Source organism: Centropristis striata, chromosome 10 (assembly GCF_030273125.1).
Source record: "Centropristis striata isolate RG_2023a ecotype Rhode Island chromosome 10, C.striata_1.0, whole genome shotgun sequence".
NCBI lineage: Eukaryota > Metazoa > Chordata > Actinopteri > Perciformes > Serranidae > Centropristis > Centropristis striata.
The window spans coordinates 5394656-5414933 of record NC_081526.1 but is presented as its reverse complement, the minus strand read 5'-3'; the positions used below and the strand labels follow the sequence as shown (position 1 = coordinate 5414933).

General features: G+C 35.7%; 1 protein-coding gene across 2 annotated transcripts; it reads right to left on the bottom strand.

Moving 5' to 3' along the window:
* Nucleotides 1–1083: 1083 nt before the first annotated feature.
* dnajb2 (DnaJ heat shock protein family (Hsp40) member B2) lies at nucleotides 1084–19367 on the bottom strand. Of its 2 annotated transcripts, XM_059343603.1 has the most exons (11): nucleotides 18940–19358; nucleotides 15727–15813; nucleotides 14135–14244; nucleotides 13096–13149; nucleotides 12773–12889; nucleotides 12432–12506; nucleotides 12063–12198; nucleotides 10691–10761; nucleotides 9227–9523; nucleotides 1637–1704; nucleotides 1084–1487 (listed from the first exon to the last, which is right to left on the bottom strand). In XM_059343603.1, exons 2-10 carry the CDS (start codon nucleotides 15789–15791, stop codon nucleotides 1676–1678), a joined length of 954 nt encoding a protein of 317 aa, XP_059199586.1. In that variant the 5' UTR covers nucleotides 15792–15813; nucleotides 18940–19358; the 3' UTR covers nucleotides 1084–1487; nucleotides 1637–1675. The 2 variants fall into 2 exon arrangements, with proteins under 2 accessions (XP_059199586.1, XP_059199585.1); XM_059343602.1 differs by lacking the exons at nucleotides 1084–1487; nucleotides 1637–1704 and having other exon boundaries at nucleotides 8659–9523; nucleotides 18940–19367.
* Nucleotides 19368–20278: the final 911 nt, after the last annotated feature.

The following is a 20278-nucleotide window of genomic DNA, read 5'->3' as shown; positions in this document are numbered from 1 at the left end:
GGGTTTTATTTGTGAGGCGTGTCTTTGCCTTGACAACATGATTGTTTGCTTTAAGGACTGGTCCTTTCCTCACACCTCGCCTTCGCTCTCGCTCTCGCTCTCTCTCTCTGCACACAGAGTGACTTTATTTGGGTTCTTTTATCGTCTTACTCAGTGTACGACCGTGTGATTAATGTAAATAACTCACCCTGATGATTGTGTTTTGTTCATGTAGCAGACAGATAGAAAATATCTATAAAAATGTATTTTTGACTTGACCTGAATAAATTTGTGATGTGTTGCAGCAAAAAATGAAAAAAAAAAGGCTCAAGTGCTCATTTTTAAATCCTGTTTTGCTTCGTGGGTGCTATTGCTTTTTTTTTAAATGTTGAAATTAAAACAGGTCTTATGTCCCATATATTTGATCTACTGATAGAATCCATGCGATCTTTGCACTTTCAGAGTTTATACAGAAAGTGTCCCCTGCATCATAAAGGTGGAGCAGCCAAAAGAAAAAACACATTACAATAATAAAAATGGATCTTTTTTAAAACCTCTGATTTAATTTTTGGCATTTTATCTTAAATTCTCTGATACTTACGGAAGCGTATTGCATTCACTTGAAAAGAAACCCTCTGTTTTTCTGAGTAATTTATTATAGTTTTTATATTTTGGGGTAATTTTTTCCCCTTTTTTTCTGACTATTTTTTTTATTTTATTCGTGGTAATTCTTTCCCTTCCTTTTTTTTCGGGGTCGTTTTTTTTCCTGTTTTTCAGACTTTTTTTCTGTTTTTCTGACAATTTTTGTTCTTTTTTTCGTGGTATTTCTTTCCCTCCTGTATTTCGGGATAACTTTATTTTCAGTTTAGAGAGCAACAATAGACGCATTTGTTTCTTCAGTAGAAAGTTGAAGATGGGCCAAACTTTATATATGTGCAGGGCAGGAGTCACCATAGATGTTGTCGCGGGATTTTCGAGGTGAAAAAAAATTACCCAGAAAAAACAACAAAAAAAAAACAGAAAAACAGGGGAAAAAATACTGATTTAAAACAGAAATAATGACCCGCTAAAACAGGATTATTATTTTTTCAAGTGAATGCAATACCCTTCCGTAGCTACTAACCCTGAGAATCCTTCTTATAAAGATAAAGTACGATGGACCGATACAGCAGGAAATGCTTTATTTTTCTCTGCTTTAAATATTTTAAAACATTTTTTTCTATTTGTCTTATTCATCAGTTTCCACTTGCAGGCATAAGTCCAGTTAAAATGTAGCTGAGGTTGTTAGTTAATGCAGAGATGATCAGAACTATTTTCCTCTGGTTTCAAAATACTTTCAAACTTTCCAGTCTTTCACTCCACAACGAGCTATGTACACACACTCATACATACATATAAAAACACACATTTCCTCTATTTTCTCATCTTTGTTTAAGTGTCATTCAGCAGGTAGGAGCCACGGTCGACAGAGAGAGACAAGTGCATCATGGGGGAATTGACCTTTTGACCTGTAGGAACAGATTTACAAGGACATGTTACACTTTATTAGTAATGCAGATACTGTTAGAATCACCTGTTAAATAAATATGGGACTTTATCATCTACGTGGGGCTTAAAGGGGGCATCTTCAGGCCTCGGGTTCACACTGGTTCTTTACCTCGGGGGCGGGGCTAGGGCACAGCATGAGCCAATCAGGTTAGCTTGTGAAGGCCTCGAAGTCTGAGTCTGAAACAGGAAGTAGGAAGTGTAAGACAATTAACATATTTCAACTTAATCCCTATAATGTGGTACAGCAACAATAACAGTGACAATAAAAAACAAGCTTGAATCCGAGAGAGCTGCAATCACATATTCACATGCATCCACACACACATGACCTGCATGCCAAATTTCAGCCTCCTAAGGTGAAAACTTTTACTTAAATGTCACTAAAAGATCTTTTTACAGCAAGTAAGAGCTCAATGCAAAACAGGCATTAAAAGGTGCTATCAGCATATTGTTAATGGAGGAACAAAATGAAAATGTAAGCTGTGGAAATCGACAGAAAATACTACACTGCAAAAAAAAGGGGGTCTAAAAACCAGATAAAAACACTAAATCTGAGGGAAATGATCTTGCTACATGGACAGATAATTTCACTTGACAATATTTCTTAAATTGAGATGATTAAATCTAGAAGTAAGCATGTTTTGTTTGCTTAAAATAAGAAATTCGCTCTTAAAACAAGATAAATTCAAGCTGCAAGCAGCGATGAACTGGCCCGAGCAGAGTGCACTGACAATTATTTTGTTTCTTACCAAGATAAAAAAAAACTTTAGATTTAGAAGTGTTAGATAATTTATCTTGTTTTAAGAGTTAATTTCTTATTTTAATGCTTATTTCTAGATTTAACAATCTTAATTTAAGAAATCTTGTCAAGGTAAATTATCTGTCCATGCAGCAAGATCATTTCCCTCAGATTTAATGTTTTTATCTTGTTTTTAGACACACCTTTTTTGCAGTGTATGTTTGATATAAAAAGGGTGATATAAAATATAATCAAATTTCAAATTCAAATTTGTGATGATTGGTTTTGCTGACAAATTTACTGGAGGAAGAAGAGCTGAGAAGAACAGATGAGAAACAGGCAGACTTGTAATCACAAACACGCAGCTTTTGAGGTAAAGGGTCAGTATGGTAAGTAAATGAGGACAAATTAGTTTGGACAAAATACTGAGTGAAATCAAATAAAAGCACTTTTAAAAATGACATTTTATGGACTCAAATGGCTGATCTACATCTGGTATTAAGATAATGAAAAACATCAGACGCAGGATGGATCATTCACTTGGAGAAAAAAAACCTCTGGTTTTTCTGAGTAATTTATTTTTTTGGTTTGTTTTTCGAAGTAATTTTTCCCGTTTTTTTTTAGTATTTTTTTTCCCTCCTGTTTTTCGGGGTAATTATATTTTCAGTTTTTCTGACAATTTTTTTTTTTCAGTTTTTCTGGATAATTTTTTTTTTCAGTTTTTCTGATCATTTTTTTCTGTTTTTCAGGGTAATTTTTTTCCTGTTTTTCTGACTAATTTTTTCTGTTTGTCGGGGTATTTTTTCCCTTTTTTTCTGACTATTTTTTTTACTGTTTATCAGGGGATTTTCAAAGTAAAAAAAAATGCCCTGAAAAATGGGGGTGAAATTGCCTCGAAAAACAGAAAAAAATAAATCAGAAAAACAGGGAAAAAAATAATCATTAAAAAAGGAATAATGACCCAAAAGAAAAAAGAAAACAGAAGTTGTTGTTTTTTCAAGTGAATGCAATACACTTCTTTAGATACTAACCCTGAGAATCCTTCTTATAAAGATAAAGTACCATGGACCAATATAACAGGAAATGCTGAGTGAATCAAAGGTCCAGCAGCACTGCACTTCATTTCATTGATCGTTATTAGTTTGTGGATTAGTACTAATATAGCAACAAATCAGTGACAATTAGTGGCAAATGCAACACTATTAACTGCCATATTCTGAAAAAAATCAAATATCCCAAATATCCTCTTCTGCTCAATCTTTATTTGTTATTTCCCTTTTTAACAATCTGAAAATAAAAAATTACAGAAACACATGGCAGTTCAATGTAGTACAAAAAAAAATACAGGCGGATATGTAGAAGAGAAAGCATGTGCCTCTTTCTCATTCCTGAAAACTGACAGTGTGTTCTCACAGCTGAGCTTATCTGTTGCCTGTGATGATCGTTATTCTTTAAAGTGAAAGCAAAAACTCATGCAATGCAATATAAAAGAAACACTCGTGAAAAATATATGACAACCAAACCTGTAAGAGCAGGGCAGGGAATGAGGCACGGCCTGTTATAAGGTTCTTATTGAGACAGCTGTGCCTAGTATTAGTAGTAAAAAATATTTTTAAAACCTATTACTGGTACTAGCAGTTATTTTAACACGTCTGTGTTTTGGCACCAACAGCACTTTCTGTTACTTTCTCCCTTATTTCACAGATTCAGCAACAATCACATTCAAACATCGGTGGAAGAAGTATTCAGATCCCTTACTGAAGTAAAAGTACTAATACCACACTGTGAAATTACTCCACTACAAGTAAAAGTCCGGCATTCAAAGTATTCAAGTATCAGCATCAAAATGTACTTAAAGTATCAAAAGTAAAAGTACTCGTTATGCAGAATGGACCCACTCAGATTGTTTTATTTTCTATATATATTATTAGATCAGTAGTATTGATGCATTTTTGTAATTATATGTATATTTATGTATAATTTCCTCAAAATAGGGCTCATTTTAAGTACTTAATATACTGGTATGATGTTTAATTTTTAAAAAAAAACATCGTATCACTTTAAATTTATCGTGATTTTCATGTCAAAAGTAACTAAAGCTGTCAGCTAATTGTAGTGGAGTAAAAAGTAAAATATTTAGCTTAAAATGTAGTGAAGTAGAAGTAAAAAGTTACATAAAATGGAAATACTCAAGTACAGTACAAGTACCTCAAAACTATACTTAAGTACAGTACTAAATGTAAATGTACTTAGTTACTTTCCACCACTGCATTTAAAACTGTTACATCAGTATTGTACAGTGTGTTTGTGTGTGTGTGTGTGTGTGTGTGTGTGTGTGTGTGTGTGTGTGTGTGTGTGTGTGTGTGTGTGTGTGTGTGTGTGTACTACATTTAGAGTTGTGTTTTCCCTTCATTAGTCTCTCCATCCACATAACACACCTGCGCTGCTTATTTCTAGCTGCTGCTCCGTTGCTATGTTCTCCTTGCTGCTTGGATACAGGTATTGGGTGATACAGGTGGACTGTGTAGCCAATCAGAGAGCTAGAATAAGCAGCTACACTGAAAAAAAAAAAGGTAATGAGTGGAAAGGTCTGTTGACAGCATTTTGTGCACTGCTCATGTAATGATGTTGCTGTGTAGTTATAGTCAGGTGCAAATCGTCACACTGTTAAAATAATCGCCTAAGTCATTTTTTGTCCATTTTTATTTATTTTTTTCATCCTCAGTTGATCAGATCATGTGATTTTACCCCTTTAAGATAATGGCCTATGTCAAGTGTGTGACTTAAGCGGATTTATTATGCCTAAGTCAAAATAAAATGTGACTTAGGCCATTTTTTAAACATGCCTTTGTGACTTAAGCAAGATATGGTAACACTTTATTTTGAAGGTGTCTACATGAGAGTGACATGAGCGTATCATAAACATGACATGGGATGTGTCATGAACATTAATGACACTTTGAAGTAACATTAATGCTCATGATACTTGTCATGTCATGTTTCTGACAGGCTTGTGTGCCTCTTATGTAGACACCTTCAAAATAAAATTACTTACTACTAATAAGCAATAATTCTGAGGTTATTGAGGGAAAACTCTTTTAGTTAATGTCTTACTGGTTGTATAATAAGGCCGTGCAGAATAAGGCATTAATAACTACTTAATAATGACTAATTAAGAGCCAATATGTTACTTATTTGCATGCTAATAAGCAACTATATAATGTTGAATGTGTTCCCTAATATAAAGTGTTACCAAAATGTCTACTTTCTGACTTTCATACTTGTTTTAACTACTGATGCTATCTTATTGCAGCTTTCAACAGTCTGTCATTTTGCACACTAAGCAGCTAAACTACAGCAGGTGTTAAGTTTTTTTGCTTCAGGCAGCATTAATCAACAGATGCTGATGGAGAGAAAACGCAGCTAGCGAACCTCCTTTATCCTGACAGTTCAAACCAGTCCAAGGGAAATCAAAGTTCGTATTGATTTGGCGAATAAGCTCCACATTTTTAACCCTCTGAAATCTTCGGATATTATGTCAGTTAAAAAATCTGTTAAAAAATCTTTACCATGCCATGTTGGTATCAGTTGATAATTACTTTTTATCTTTGACTCAATTGATGAAAAATTTTGAACCCAAAAGAAACTGATCTGAATCTGATCTTGAAAATTATGTTTCAAAACACAGAATTTTAAATATTGCAAATATGAACACAGGTTGCAAATATAACATATAACAGGTAAAATGAGGATAATATCTAGTTCAATATTTTATACTAAATATATTTGACATTATCTCTGTTTTATTTGGCTGAATATAATTTAAAAAAAATCTGGCATGTAATTTCAAGCCAGAACTTTAGAGGGAAGCTGATGGAGAGACTCAATGCTGCTTCATTTTTATGTCTTCACGTCATGAATAAGTAATGTGTAGGTGGTTTCATGGACTCTAGAGGGTTAAACATTTGCACAAAGCAGTTGAATTTGGCCCCTTTAACTCCTGAAAACACTCCCAATCACTAATGTAAAGCTTTGACACTTGCTTTACTTTGAAACAGCAGGCTTTTTTTGGCATGTTTGCACTGGTAATGTAGGAAAAGTAAACACACAGTAAAGTGTTAAAACGTGCAAAGGCACTGAATGGATCAAAATATGAAAGATTTATACAATGATTATCTGTAGCTGTAGTTTACAATCAGTCATAATGCAGTACACATCAAATGCTGTGCTTTGACTTCCAACTTCATAAAGTGCTGCACCCCCCAATCTACAATCTGATATTTTCAACCTGGTCTCACAGGAATCCGTGAAATAGCCACGGATTTGCTTAACTCAAAATCCGTGGAATAGCCACGGAATCACTCAAATTTCCGTGAAACTGACACGGATTTCGCTACAATGCAAGTTAATGACCCCGATGATCCCGTGGCTATTCCAACATAGAAAGTGATTATGTACATTCACTGAGTGAATATTTAGAAAATAAAACATATATTTCTCGCTAGAAATGTGATCAAAATCCATTTTTATGCAAAAACTATGTCAAAATATTGATTTTTTTACTAAAAATGAGAGAACTGTCCGCCATGTTTTTTGTTTTGACCACCGGGACCTTGAAAGTCATGTGACTTGGAACAAACCAATAGGAAAAAATACATTTCTAGCGAGAAATATATGTTTTCTTTTCTAAATATTCACTCACTTTGTATGTTGGAATAGCCACGGGATATGACTGTCATTAACTTGCATTGTAGCGAAATCCGTGTCAGTTTCACGGAAATTTGAGTGATTCTGTGGCTATTCCACGGATTTTGAGTTAAGCAAATCCGTGGCTATTTCACGGATTCCTGTGAGACCAGGTTCGATATTTTAGTGTATTAAAATCAAGACAAGTAGTTGAATTCAATGATACATTCTGTACTTATGGTTGCAACTTTGCAAGCTGGGCTACAAGTCTGAACAGTTCTGACTTGGAGGAAGGGCTGTATTTACAAGATGTATTTGCTTTAGGCTGTAACACAGTTCTGATACATTCCCTTTGCCGGAGAGTCAGAATGAGAAACTTCTGTCAGGATCCAAACTGACCCCAACTCAAACACTCACTCACAGAAAAAAACACACATAAGCACACAACACTCTGCTATACTAGGATTTAAATCACTATCAACGTGGCCAAATCTATATCCCTCTTAATCCTGTTTTTTCCAGTCTGCAAATTTACATTCATTTAAAAACAATCCTCTGTGCTGCTTCACATTCAATTTGATCTTTTTGCTGCACTGCAAAAAAGGTTTGTCTTAAAATAAGATAAAAACACTAAATCTGAGGGAAATGATCTTGCTGCATGGACAGATAATTTCACTTGACAAGATTTCCTGAATTAAGATTATTAAATCTAGAAATAAAAATGTTGAACACTTAAAATAAGAAATGAACTCTTAAAACAAGATAAATTAAAGCTGCAAGCAGCGATGAACTGGCCCGAGCAATGTGACCTGACAATTATTTGTTTCTTACCAAGATAAAAAAAAACCTTTAGATTTAGAAGTGTTAGATAATTTATCTTGTTTTAACCCTTAATAGGGCACTCATTGAAATACTTGCAATTTCCAAATTTCAACCCTAGAGAATATTGGAGGATATTATATACTGTCAGAATGTGTAAAAAAAAAAAAAAAAACATACGGACCCAGGGGAGGGGGGTCATATTTTGAGTAATAAATTTACAAGATTAAAGTGGCAAATCTACGAGAATTTTTTTTGCTGATTTATGAGATTTAAAGTGGTGAACCTGCAAGAAAAAAATAGTTTTTTTCCCACTTTTTTCTCGTAAATCTGTGACTTTTTTCGCATAGATTTGCCACTTTAAATCTCTTAAATCTGCAATTTTTTTTCTTGTAGATTTGCCACTTTAATCTAGTAAATTTGCAACTTTTTTCTCTAAATATTACCCCCACCCCAGGTTTTTATTTTTATTTTTATTCATACTTAATATGCCCTAATATGCTGTCATAGTCAACAGAATAACACAACTGTTTCTTGCAGATTTTTTTTCTAAATTTTTAAAGTTAATATTATTATATTATTATTATTATACTGATTGGTCAGATGTCATGGTGTCACTGTCTGTGACGTAGCCTGATCTTTGCTGATCAGCTGGAATAAATCCATGTGGTTCTACGACCAAACAGAGAGACATGGGGACCTCATTGATATCCACTGAAGTTACCAAATATAGTTCTTCACCAGATAAAGGGTTAAGAGTTAAATTCTTATTTTAAGCATTCAATATGCTTATTTCTAGATTTAACCATCTTAATTCAAAAAATCTTGTCAAGTGAAATTATCTAAGATCATTTCCCTCAGATTTAGTGTTTTTATCTTGTTTTCCAACACCCCTTTTTTTACAGTGTGTATTCGCAAATTCTATGAAATTGTCTGAGTTGGCACCCTCTCAAAGTTGACTCAGTGTCTCTTTTGGAGGTGTTAAGTCTGCATGTGATCAGCTGAAGCTCTGCCTCAAATTAAGAGTCTGGCACTCACATAACATTAGAGTCTGGCTGTAGGCAGAACACTGAGCTAAGTATAAAAAAATAAGGCAACTCAAAGAAACCCACACACAGCATTAGCACATAATACACCCGCACTTCTTTTTCTTTTTCACACTGCTGTCGCTAGCTTTAATGGCAGCTTCAAACTCTTCTTCACTGCTCTGGCTTAGTGAAGTAGTGTTGGCAGTTGTGGACGAATCAGGAGACAAGTCTGACTCCCTGGTTTCCTTTCCCTCCGTTTCCCAACCAGCTCCGGTCCCTGCACCTCTTTTAACCTGGCCCTCTTCCCCTCTGCCCCCTACAGCAATGGTTCCACTATGAGACACGTTATAATGTGCCGTCGTAACAAATCTGCATCCTTTATGGCCACCAGCTTTGTCATTCACGGCTCTGCCCCGACCCCCAGCACCTGATATGAAGTCAGAAGCAGCTGCTCTCTGCTGGGCTTCCATTTCTGACAGGCTGCATGCCAGAGCCATCTGCAGGTCTTCATCTTCCTCGTCCTCCTCGCTGCCGCCCGCCACCCCGTAGTTGTAGAAAGGGGCGGAGCTGAAGGAGCGGTGTGTGGCTGCAGAGTGAGGGCTGGGCCGAGGTCTCTCGGGCTCCGCAGGTGCTTTGTTTTGGATTTGTGGCTTCTGAGGGGCGTTACGGGGACGTCCGTCTCGCCGACTCAGCTCCAACGCCAGGGCCATTTCATCCGCCACCCCTGGGAACACACACACAGCAACACAGGTGTGTATGTGGACAAGCAGCATGCAGTAATATTATCACAAACACGCAGAAAAAGAGGTGCAACAAGATCTGATTCTATAGGGACGTCAACATGCCGCAATCTTTATATTCAATACAAATATCTAAAACTCTGCTAATACAATAGTTTTGAAAATTTCCTACATTTGATCCGAAGATTTTTGATAGGCGAATGTAGTTCCTGTCAATAGGGCTGTTTCCACTACCGCCCAATACCCAGAATGAGGCGGGTCTCACTCGCCGAAACGCCCAGGGACTATTTTTCACGAAAGCGACTGGAGACAAATCCAGCGACTTTTTCTGGTGTTACTGGAGACTTTTGGAGACTCGTTCTTACTCTTCTTAACGAGCTGCGGGGGCCGGCAGCTCGTTAAGAAGAGTAAGAATGAGTCGAATTGTCACAGTCCTCCTGCAGCAGTCTCTCCCAGCTACAGAGCCGGAGGGGATGTTTACCCCTTAGCGTCCAGTCTGCAAATTGCTAACAGGCTAACAGTTAGCTCTGTAGCAGTACAGTGTGTATGTGCTGCTGCTGCAGGAGGTGTTCACTTAGCAATCTCTGTTTGTTTACAACAAGCACCTGAAACTCTGTGCACAGTTAGTGATGCCGGTTAATTCACCATCACGATGTTTATGATCAGCGGAGATGCTGTGCATAATTAGCCATGCTGCTTTGTTTATGATCAGCTGCTGACGTTGTGAACAGTTAGCGACGGCGGCCACAGTTGAGTCTCCCGTGTTTAATCCTTCGCATATGTGACGTCACGCTCGAAACTGTCGCTAAACGATTACGCGACGGTCGAAAACCATACGTCGCCTCCAGAGTCTCTAAATCTCTCTGAGGGCTAACTTGTATTGGAGACACGCAGAGTGAGCGGACATTTGAGAGGGCGTGGCCTGAGACTTTCCCGGTGGCCACTATTCCCCACTATTCTAGTCAAAACAGCTTATTATTTCTATTTTTTTCAATTTTGCACGTGGTACCAGTTCAGCTAAATTTGTTGAATTCAGTTCAACATTTTGCTGTTTGACTTGGTGTTTCTTTTGTGGAAGAACTAAAATACATTAAAATCAATGTTGAACCTTTGTTGACAATAGTGACACCGTTCAGTGTGTTTGGTCTTACCATTAATCAGGATACTCTTTAACACCCCGTCCTCCTCAATCTCTGTTCTTTCCTGCCCGTTCTCCTTTATCCTGTAAAAAAGACAAATACACAAATGAAGGGCAGTATTACAAATTCTTTGACCACATTTAAGTCTGTGTGTACAGGTGCATCTCAATAAATTAGAAGAGAATATGATGGAAAAGTCAATTTCCAGTAGTTCAAGTCAAGTATTGAGTCATATAGATGGACATACTTTTCAGAGGCCAACATTTCCATATTAAACATACTTTTAAAATTAGTCTTGTGTATTATTACATTTTTTTGAGACACTGAATTTTAGGTCTTCATTAAATGTAAGCCATAATCATTATAATTAGAAGAAATTAAATAAATGAAGACAAGAAATATTTCATTCTGTGTCTAATGGATCTATATAATGTGTTATTTACACTTTTTGAATTGAATTACTGACGTAAATAAACTTTTATATCATATTCTAATTCATTGAGATGCACCTGTATATATGTACTGTAACTGTGTCTTACACCTTCTCTTATCAAACATATATGCAAACTCAATCTTTTGAAACTGTATAATTAATCAATTTGTGACCACTACTGATGTTGTGGCATTTTCATTATCACACTAAACAGAGTAATGGGCTAAATATTCAAATTACCTTTGTTTCCTGTACTTTAAGTTCACTTCATCATCAAAATAACTCAAATATCCAGTTGCATTCACATAAAACTCAAAACACAAAGAGAAGTAAGGCACAAAAAAATGTATGTTATATAAGTGTGGCAGTTATATAACATATGTTTTGCATACATTTGCATGCAAAATGCCAACACACCCGAGGCAAGATGAAAAAAACGACAATACTTTGCAAATCACAAACTGGTAATATGCTGAGCTGCAAAGCATTAATGTTATTTTCAACCCAGTTGAAGTAGGAAAATGACACTACAATTCTGACAAATTTGAGACATACCATCATGGAAAAAAATATTAGACCCATGTTTTCTTCAATTTCTTGTTCATTTTAATGCCTGGTACAACTAAAGTTACATTTGTTTGAACAGATATAATGATAACAACAAGAATAGCTGATAAGAGTTTAAATTAAGAGCTGATATCTAGACATTTTCCATGGTTTTACTGATAATAACCAAAATCGTTATCAACAAAACCATGTTAAATGTCTAGATATCAGCTCTTAAATTAAACTTTAATCAGCTATTTTTGTTGTTATCTTTATATTTGTGCAAACAAATGTACCTTTAGTTGTACCAGGAGAAAACAAGGGTGGTCAAATAATTTTTTCGTTGACTGTATATTTTTTAAATATTCCACTTTTATGCACTTTTCTAAGGACGTCAATACATACTTTTTGACGGTGGTGCGTTTGCCGTTTATGATGCGAGTGGAAGTAGAAACGGATTTGAAGTTGCCCATCCCTCCACCCATGCTGTTCATCCCATCCATCCCACCCAAGGAAGAGGAGGAGAAGGAGGTGAAATCAACTGGAGAAAGACAGATGATCAGAAGAAGAGAAGAGAAGAGAAGAGAAGAGAAGAGAAGAGAAGAGAAGAGAAGAGAAGAGAAGAGAAGAGAAGAGAAGAGAAGAGAAGAGAAGAGAAGAGAAGAGAAGAGAAGAGAAGAAAATTATTTCAATATTCTGGTCACAAAAAGATATGCCATGATTTCTATTTCGACCACTAACAGTACAAGATACTGAATTCATGTCACTGTTTACCTCCTGCAGAAGGAAAAGAAAAGAACCGACTGGGTCCGAGGCGAGAGGACGAGCCTCCAAAGGATGAAAAATCATCTGGATGAGAGAAAAGACACTTATTATCACTGAAATACTCTTATGTAAAGTCTAATATTACAATACGTTTTTATGGTGCTAACAAACTCAAAAATTTGACTTTTTAGTCAAGCAAAGGAATCTTTTGTTTTTAGCTCTAATGTGTAACTATTGCTCAAAATACAAAAGGAGAAAATAACCCCAATAACAGAACAACATCTTATTTTTTTAACAATATATTCATGAAATGCTAATATAACTCCACAAGAACTTTGTGAATGACGTACCGAAGAAGCTGGCGAAGGGATCCTGACCGCCGAAAAACTCTCTGAACACGTCGTCTGGGTTGCGGAATGTGAAGGTGAATCCTGGGAAATCTGATGAAAAGTCTGAGGTGGAAGAACCTGGAAAATAAAGATGTCGGGGTCAGGAGAAGGGAGCAACCAAGAGGAAGAAAGAGTTAGAGAATGAACAGGAGGAAAGTGGAAAGAAGAGAAAAATGCACGAAAGGAAATGAGGAGAGAAGTAAAAGCACAGAGACTGAGAGAAGAAGGAACGTTAATGGATGCAATAATATCTCAATTTCTCATCAGAGCTGGAATTTATTTACCTGTGTTTCGCATTCTGTCATTTCCAAATCTGTCATATGCATCACGCTTACTCTCTGTAGTTAAAGAACAGAGTAAAAACAAAAAAAAAGAATTAAAAAACAGACACAAATATGTCTCTTTGGGTTTTTTTTCCATACAAACAACCAACACACACATGAAATTAATCTTCTAAACCCCAAGCAGTTTAAGGTTCAGTTTCAGTTAGTTTTTAAATAAAGGTATTGTCATATTATTAGGGTGCTTTCTGTTGCTGTCACTTTAGCTGTAATATATACGTCATAGGGCTGGGCGATATGGAACAAAAGTCATATCCTGACATATTTAGGCTGAATATCGATATATGATATATATCCTGATATTTTTATCGTAAAGTGAGAGCAAATGTTCAGTCAAAGTCAAAGCCAAATATGACATGTTTTATTGAAACCCTTTATTTAAGTGAACATAAACATTGTATAACAACAGGAGTACCTTTTTTTAAATTAAAACTCCATAAAGTGCACATTTAAATAAAATAATATCTTAAAAAAAAAGCTTGCCTGGAGCAAGGATCACAGTGCAAATTTGAATTATATCCATATATGCAATATGGTCTAATTCCATATCACATTTAAAAATATATAGATATATCTTTTATATCGATATATCGCCCAGCCCTAATTCGTCATACACCTCTATGGAAATAGCACAATCATGGCAAGAAGTGGGGGGAACTCAAAAATGTGTTCTGCAGTTTAACACAGTTATAATACCATAAATCATAAAGAAAATGCAAATTAAATGTCTTTGATGATTTAACTTCACAAAAAATAGAATCATTAACTGACAAATATAACTGCTATGTTATAAACTGTTGGTATGATTGGTTGTATGAATGAGTTTCCTTTCTGTGGAGCCTGACATCATCACACAGGGATTCAGACTGTGACTCACTGCATCAGTACACATCAAAACCCCCAACAGCCACTTGTAAACCCCCATCTCTGTCACACACACACACACACACACACACACACACACACACACACACAGACTTACTGTCAGATAGGACTTCATAGGCCTCAGCGAGTTCTTTGAACTTTTTCTCAGCTTCGTCCTTGTTGTCTGGATTTTTGTCTGGATGCCATTTCAGAGCCAGTTTTCTGTACCTGAAATCACAACACAAACATTGACATGAAGAGGCAGAGAGAGACAGACAGACAGACAGACAGACAGACAGACAGACAGACAGACAGACAGACAGACAGACAGAGACAGATAGACAGAGAGAGAGACAGGCAGACAGAGAGAGACAGACAAACAGAGAGAGAGAGAGAGAGAGAGACAGGCAGACAGAGACAGAGAGACAGACAGACAGACAGAGAGAGATAGACAGAGACAGACAGACAGACAGACAGACAGAGATAGACAGAGACAGACAGATAGACAGACAGACAGACAGACAGAGAGAGATAGACAGAGACAGACAGACAGACAGAGATAGACAGAGACAGACAGATAGACAGACAGACAGACAGACAGACAGACAGACAGAGAGAGATAGACAGAGACAGACAGACAGACAGAGATAGACAGAGACAGACAGATAGACAGACAGATAGACAGACAGACAGACAGACAGACAGACAGACAGACAGACAGACAGACAGACAGACCAGTATTATGGTCTCTTCTACACAACAAACAATGCTCTCTGGAGAGCTCTGGAGAAATATGACACCATTCCATATTTTTAAGAAGTCTGTATTTTTCATACCAGTGGTTTTCAAACCTCTATTTCTGTGTATAGTTAAAAAATATAATGACATATTGTATTTTTGTTGTCATTTTAAGCCACATGTTCTGAACGGGAATGTTTTTGTTTGTGCTCGAATTTATGTGTCGTCTGGAGTTCAGAAAATACAGACACTGTTGGAATCTATTAATTCTTTGTATTTTAGGAATGCGGATGACTATTGTAGGTTAATTATTATTATTGATTTTAATTGTTTTTTGCTGCTCAGGTCCCTCCTCCTAGCCAGGCCATCCTCCTCCTGTGATTAAGGAGTGAAGACAGCTGGTTTCTTGGAGTTTGAAGTTTTGAAGTTTGAAGTTTTTTATTTTGCACAAATAAGACAAAAGACAAGGATAAAGAGATAACAACAAAAGGAAGGTGCAAGGTAGCTGCAAGAAATTAAAACAAGTAACTATCACACAGAAAAAAAAAATAATGACACATAAAAACGACGCAAAATTATAACAATATTAAAAGTTTTTTTGTTGAAGGAGAGAAGGGAGTGAGGAGTGAAACAATTTATCAACCACTAAATTACATTTTTTATTTTGCTTTTTGTTGGAAGTCAACCCGGAGAATATTTCTGTTTTAAAAAAAAAATATATATATATATATATTTTAAACTTTAAATCCCACCACTGAAACCCTGTGAGTGCTTGTTATTTAGTGAGTCGTAGACCTCCTCCTCACAGACTACGTTTTTCTCCTTTTTTTGAAAGCAAGAGTAGCCGTAACAGACACATTGGCTCATTTTGAGGCAGCTTCCTATATTTCAAAGCTTATATAAACTCCAGATATACTGTATTTTAATGAACTGTACAGTAAAGTGAGTCCTATCACAATAAAGGATACTCACGCCTTCTTGATGTCGTCCTGAGAGGCTGCTTTAGACACTCCCAGGACGCTGTAGTAATCCACCATGTTTCCTCCTCAACACACCGCCCTGGAAGTAAAACACAACTATCAGAACCGCAGTACAGAATACTCCACTCTGATTGGACATGCATGTTCTCTCACATTCCTGTCCCCAGAAATAATGAGTTTATAAAACCTTGGTATGTTTGGTATTTACCAAAATCCAAAAAAGGAAAAGAAACAGCTCTATGCTCAGTATTTATATAATTTGCAGACAAGAGTTCACAACTAGGGCAGTCTAAGAGTGGCTAAAGAAGTAATGTAAACACAGTTGTTTATCATTTTGTACACTAAAGTGCTGACAAATACAGATTATGGAAACATGCAATACCCTTTTTTGGAATTAGATAACCCATGCAAGCATTTTCACTTATGGTCCCTGTTTAGATCGTGTTTGATTGATCCACCATGTGCACAAAATCTGAGAAAAAGTTCCTTTTTCATACAATCAAAACAGGCGAATGTATACTTCCTGACACCCTGAGGGCACCACAGTCCATAGACACTTTTAAAATGTATGTATGTATGTATGTATGTATGTATGTATGTATGTATGTATGTATGTATGTATACTTTCTTCTGTTTTTAGCTGTTTTTTCCTTTTTATCCTTTTTATAATTAGACTGTTGTGCTTTTAACCTGTAGCACTTTGAGATTTGCTGTAATGTAAAGTGCATTACAAATAAAATGTATTATTATTATTATTTGCATTTTTCACACACACATTTTTCCTGCACCACCCAACATTACAGCACTACTTTTTGTGCAACCTCTACATAAAATATAATTTAAATATTGATAGTGTTTCTGAGAATTGAAACAGTATCACAAAACATATTAATGCCATAGTCAAGTGTATGGATATTTTCTCAAAATCCGAAATGACATAAAGTTAAAATACATTTTGCTGATGAAGTCAACCTTATTTAATTAAAGTCACATCCAGTTTAGCCAGCATGTGACTGACATTGACAAGAGTTGCTGTTTAAAGCTGCACTCTTTCACTAGTTTTAGGGATGAGTCATCATGCTTCACACCAGTGATGAGTAATGATGAGTAGACTGCCAAACTGATTTAGACAACAATCAATACTGTGATCCAAGTCTCACACCCAAGGCCAGAATTAGTGTCGGGGCAGGAAATAATAGTAGTCACTTATGGTTCGCACTGTTTTCACTTTCATTAATCCATAATAGACAAATAACAAGACTCCATTTGAGTTTTAACCCAATTATAATGCATACTGTGGACTTTGCTAATACGATAACAGTGTTTCCTATTTTTATTTTATTTTAAATAATCTTGACTTGGCAACTTGGGTTAATTTGACAAACAAATCTATACATAGAGATCAGCTAATTTCATATTTATTCTTTTTAATTAGCTATAGATTAGGGCTGGGCGATATATCGATATATTTTTAAATGTGATATGGAATTAGACCATATCTAATATATGGATATAGTTTTAAAAAAATGTTTTGTCTTTCTTTATATATAAATGCTGCCCTTATTAGGGTTTGTCATATTTAGTTCTTTTGTAATGTTCGTTATTCTTTTCTCATGTAAATATATTTACTTCAGAATAAGATTGGCCTATTTTATTTCATATGCTATTTTTATTTAAGATTTTTTTTTTTTTTAATGTGCACTTCGAAAATGATTTGAAAATAGGTAATCCTGTTGTTATACAGTATAAAAACTACTTAATGACATGTCATATTTGGCTTTGACTGAACATTTACTTTCACTTTGCAATAAAAAATATCGGGATATATATCAATATTTAGATTAAATATATCGGGATATGACTTTTTGTTCATATCGCCCAGTCCTATGGATATAAACACACATTTACTTTATTTTCTAAAATGTAGCTGAACATGTTTGTCTCCAACTTGTTTGAAATATATATATAAAAACATTTTTAATCATAGCTACTTTAAAATGTGTCCTTGAAATGATCAGACCTCAGTCAGTCCAGTCACTAGTTCCATTATAGCCACAGTCACAGTCAGCATGCTAACCTCCATGCCAATCTCATTAGTGGACTTGAACAGTTTTAGGGGCTGAAGGGGGACTTCCAAAACTGTGGTGAAATAACTAAACTTAACTTTCTATGCCCCCTCGGGAGCAGCCATGCCCTCACACTAGTATTATAACTATGTTATTTCTAGTCATGGCATCTGACAACTGCTGCTGACATGACAGTGGGCCTACACAAACTTACACACAACAGCAGATGCACTTTGCAGAGGCACAGGTGCTGTTTATAGGCCATTCAAGCAACACATGTAGAACCTGATAATGTAATAAATTCCCGATAATGTTATAATCCCGATAATGTAATAAAAATCTGCACTTGAGTCCATTGAAAATGTAATAAAACCTGATAACGTAATAACTTCCAGATAATGTAATAAAGTGCATTTCCCAATAATGTAATACACTTTTTACCAATAATGTAATAAAGTATAACATTAATGGGAGGTTATTACATTATCAGGTTAGCCTTCATTTCGCAAGTCCTGATAATGTAGCTCAAGTAATGGGTGGTCTGCTGTTAAATTATTACAATATTGGGGAATTATTACATTATCGGGACTTGAGAAATGAAGGCTAACCTGATAATGTAATAACCTCCCACTAATGTTTTACATTATTGGTAACATGATCAGGAAGTTGTTACATTATCAGGTTTTATTACATTTTCAATGGACTCAAGTGCAGATTTTTGTTACATTATCGGGAATTTATTACATTGTCGGGTCCCACAAGTGTATTACATTATTGGGAAATGCACTTTATTATATTACCGGGAAGTTATTACATTATCAGGTTCTACAAGTGTATTACATCATTGGGAAATGCACTTTATTACATTATCGGGAAGTTATTACATTATCAGGTTTTATAGCATTTTCAATGGACTCAAGTGCAGATTTGTATTACATTATCGGGGTTATTAGCCCACATTATCGGGAATTTATTACATTATCAGGTTCTACAAACGCAGCATTAACGGTTCACATTATTTGGTCCTTCGGTTAACAAAATAACTCCTATTATGGTAAAGTTGGACGCCTGTAATGAAGTGTAGAAGCATTGTGGGTAGCCATAACTTAACAGGACTAGTCAGAGCTATAGGGACCTACCGTGTGAGTCTCTCGGCCTAATAAGTAAGCAGTTTAACCGTGATCCCACCGGTTTGGAGCCACAATGAATTAGTTATGATAGCGGTGCGTCTGGAATGCGCTCCTCTTCTCCTTCGTGACAGCCGGAGCCTCCTCCTTCAGTCAGTCCTCCTCCTGTTCTCCACCGCCCCGACACAAGTCTTTTTCTCACACAGCACAATATGTCTGCAGTGTGCCGTTCTGCTGCGGTCCACTAGTCCACGATCCACGACTCCACGGTCCACTAGTCCACGGTGTCCCCGCAGAGAAAACAAGCGGCCAGCAGCCTTGTTTGCCTCATGTGCGGCTCTAAGCTGACGCGCTACGTCACCATCAGCTGAGAGAGAAAATAGACGGAGCGTCTAGAACATGCGAGTGTTTGGAGACGCGTCAGACCCGCCCTGCCTGCTCCAACACACACTCACTGTTAATCTGACACCTGGACTGACTTATGCACTTCATTCACTTTGTCTCATAGTTATTTATTTTCAATTTTTGTGATGCCAGACTTTGTTTGTTCTATCCAACATGAATGTTCTGGCTGTATTTGAATGTCTCAATAAAGTTAAAAAAAAAAAAAAAACTGCCTGTTGGTCTGTGCTGCGACCCTACAGCACACTGTTACATAGGCACGAAAAACTACTATGGTAAGACACATGGAATAAATTATTATTTAAAAGAAATCATTTAACGTCATTTTAAAACCACTATCCAAATAATTTAGATATGTGCTTTCTAATGGTAGAATCATTGTAATAAACTACTAATACCAAAAGTGAAATAAACAACAACACATTCTTACCATTAGAGTGCTGCATTCAAAATCCTACTTAAGTATAGTTAGTATAATCAAGAAAACAAACTAAAAAAAGTAGAGTAAAAGTATGCACTGTATGGATTAAGTGGGCACTTTAGTTGTGACATTATATCATTATTATTATTATAAGTAGTAGTAGTAGTAGTAGTAGTAGTAGAAGTAGCAGTATAATATAGATATTTGCATTCATTTTTTTATACTGTTATAGAAAAGTACTCACTATATGCAACTAAATTGGTCGACATTATATTGATATTGATATTGATATTGATTGATATAATGACATTATATTATTATTATTATTATTATTATTATTATTATTATTATTATAAGTAGTAGTAGTAGTAGTAGTAGTAGTAGCAGCAGTATAATATAGATAATGGTATTAATTTTTTATACTGTAAGATGTTTAATATAATTTACTGTTTAATAATGCATTGTATTTCCTATGCATAAATCTTCTGCAAAGTTTCTATAAACAAAAGTCAAGAAAATAAACTTTAA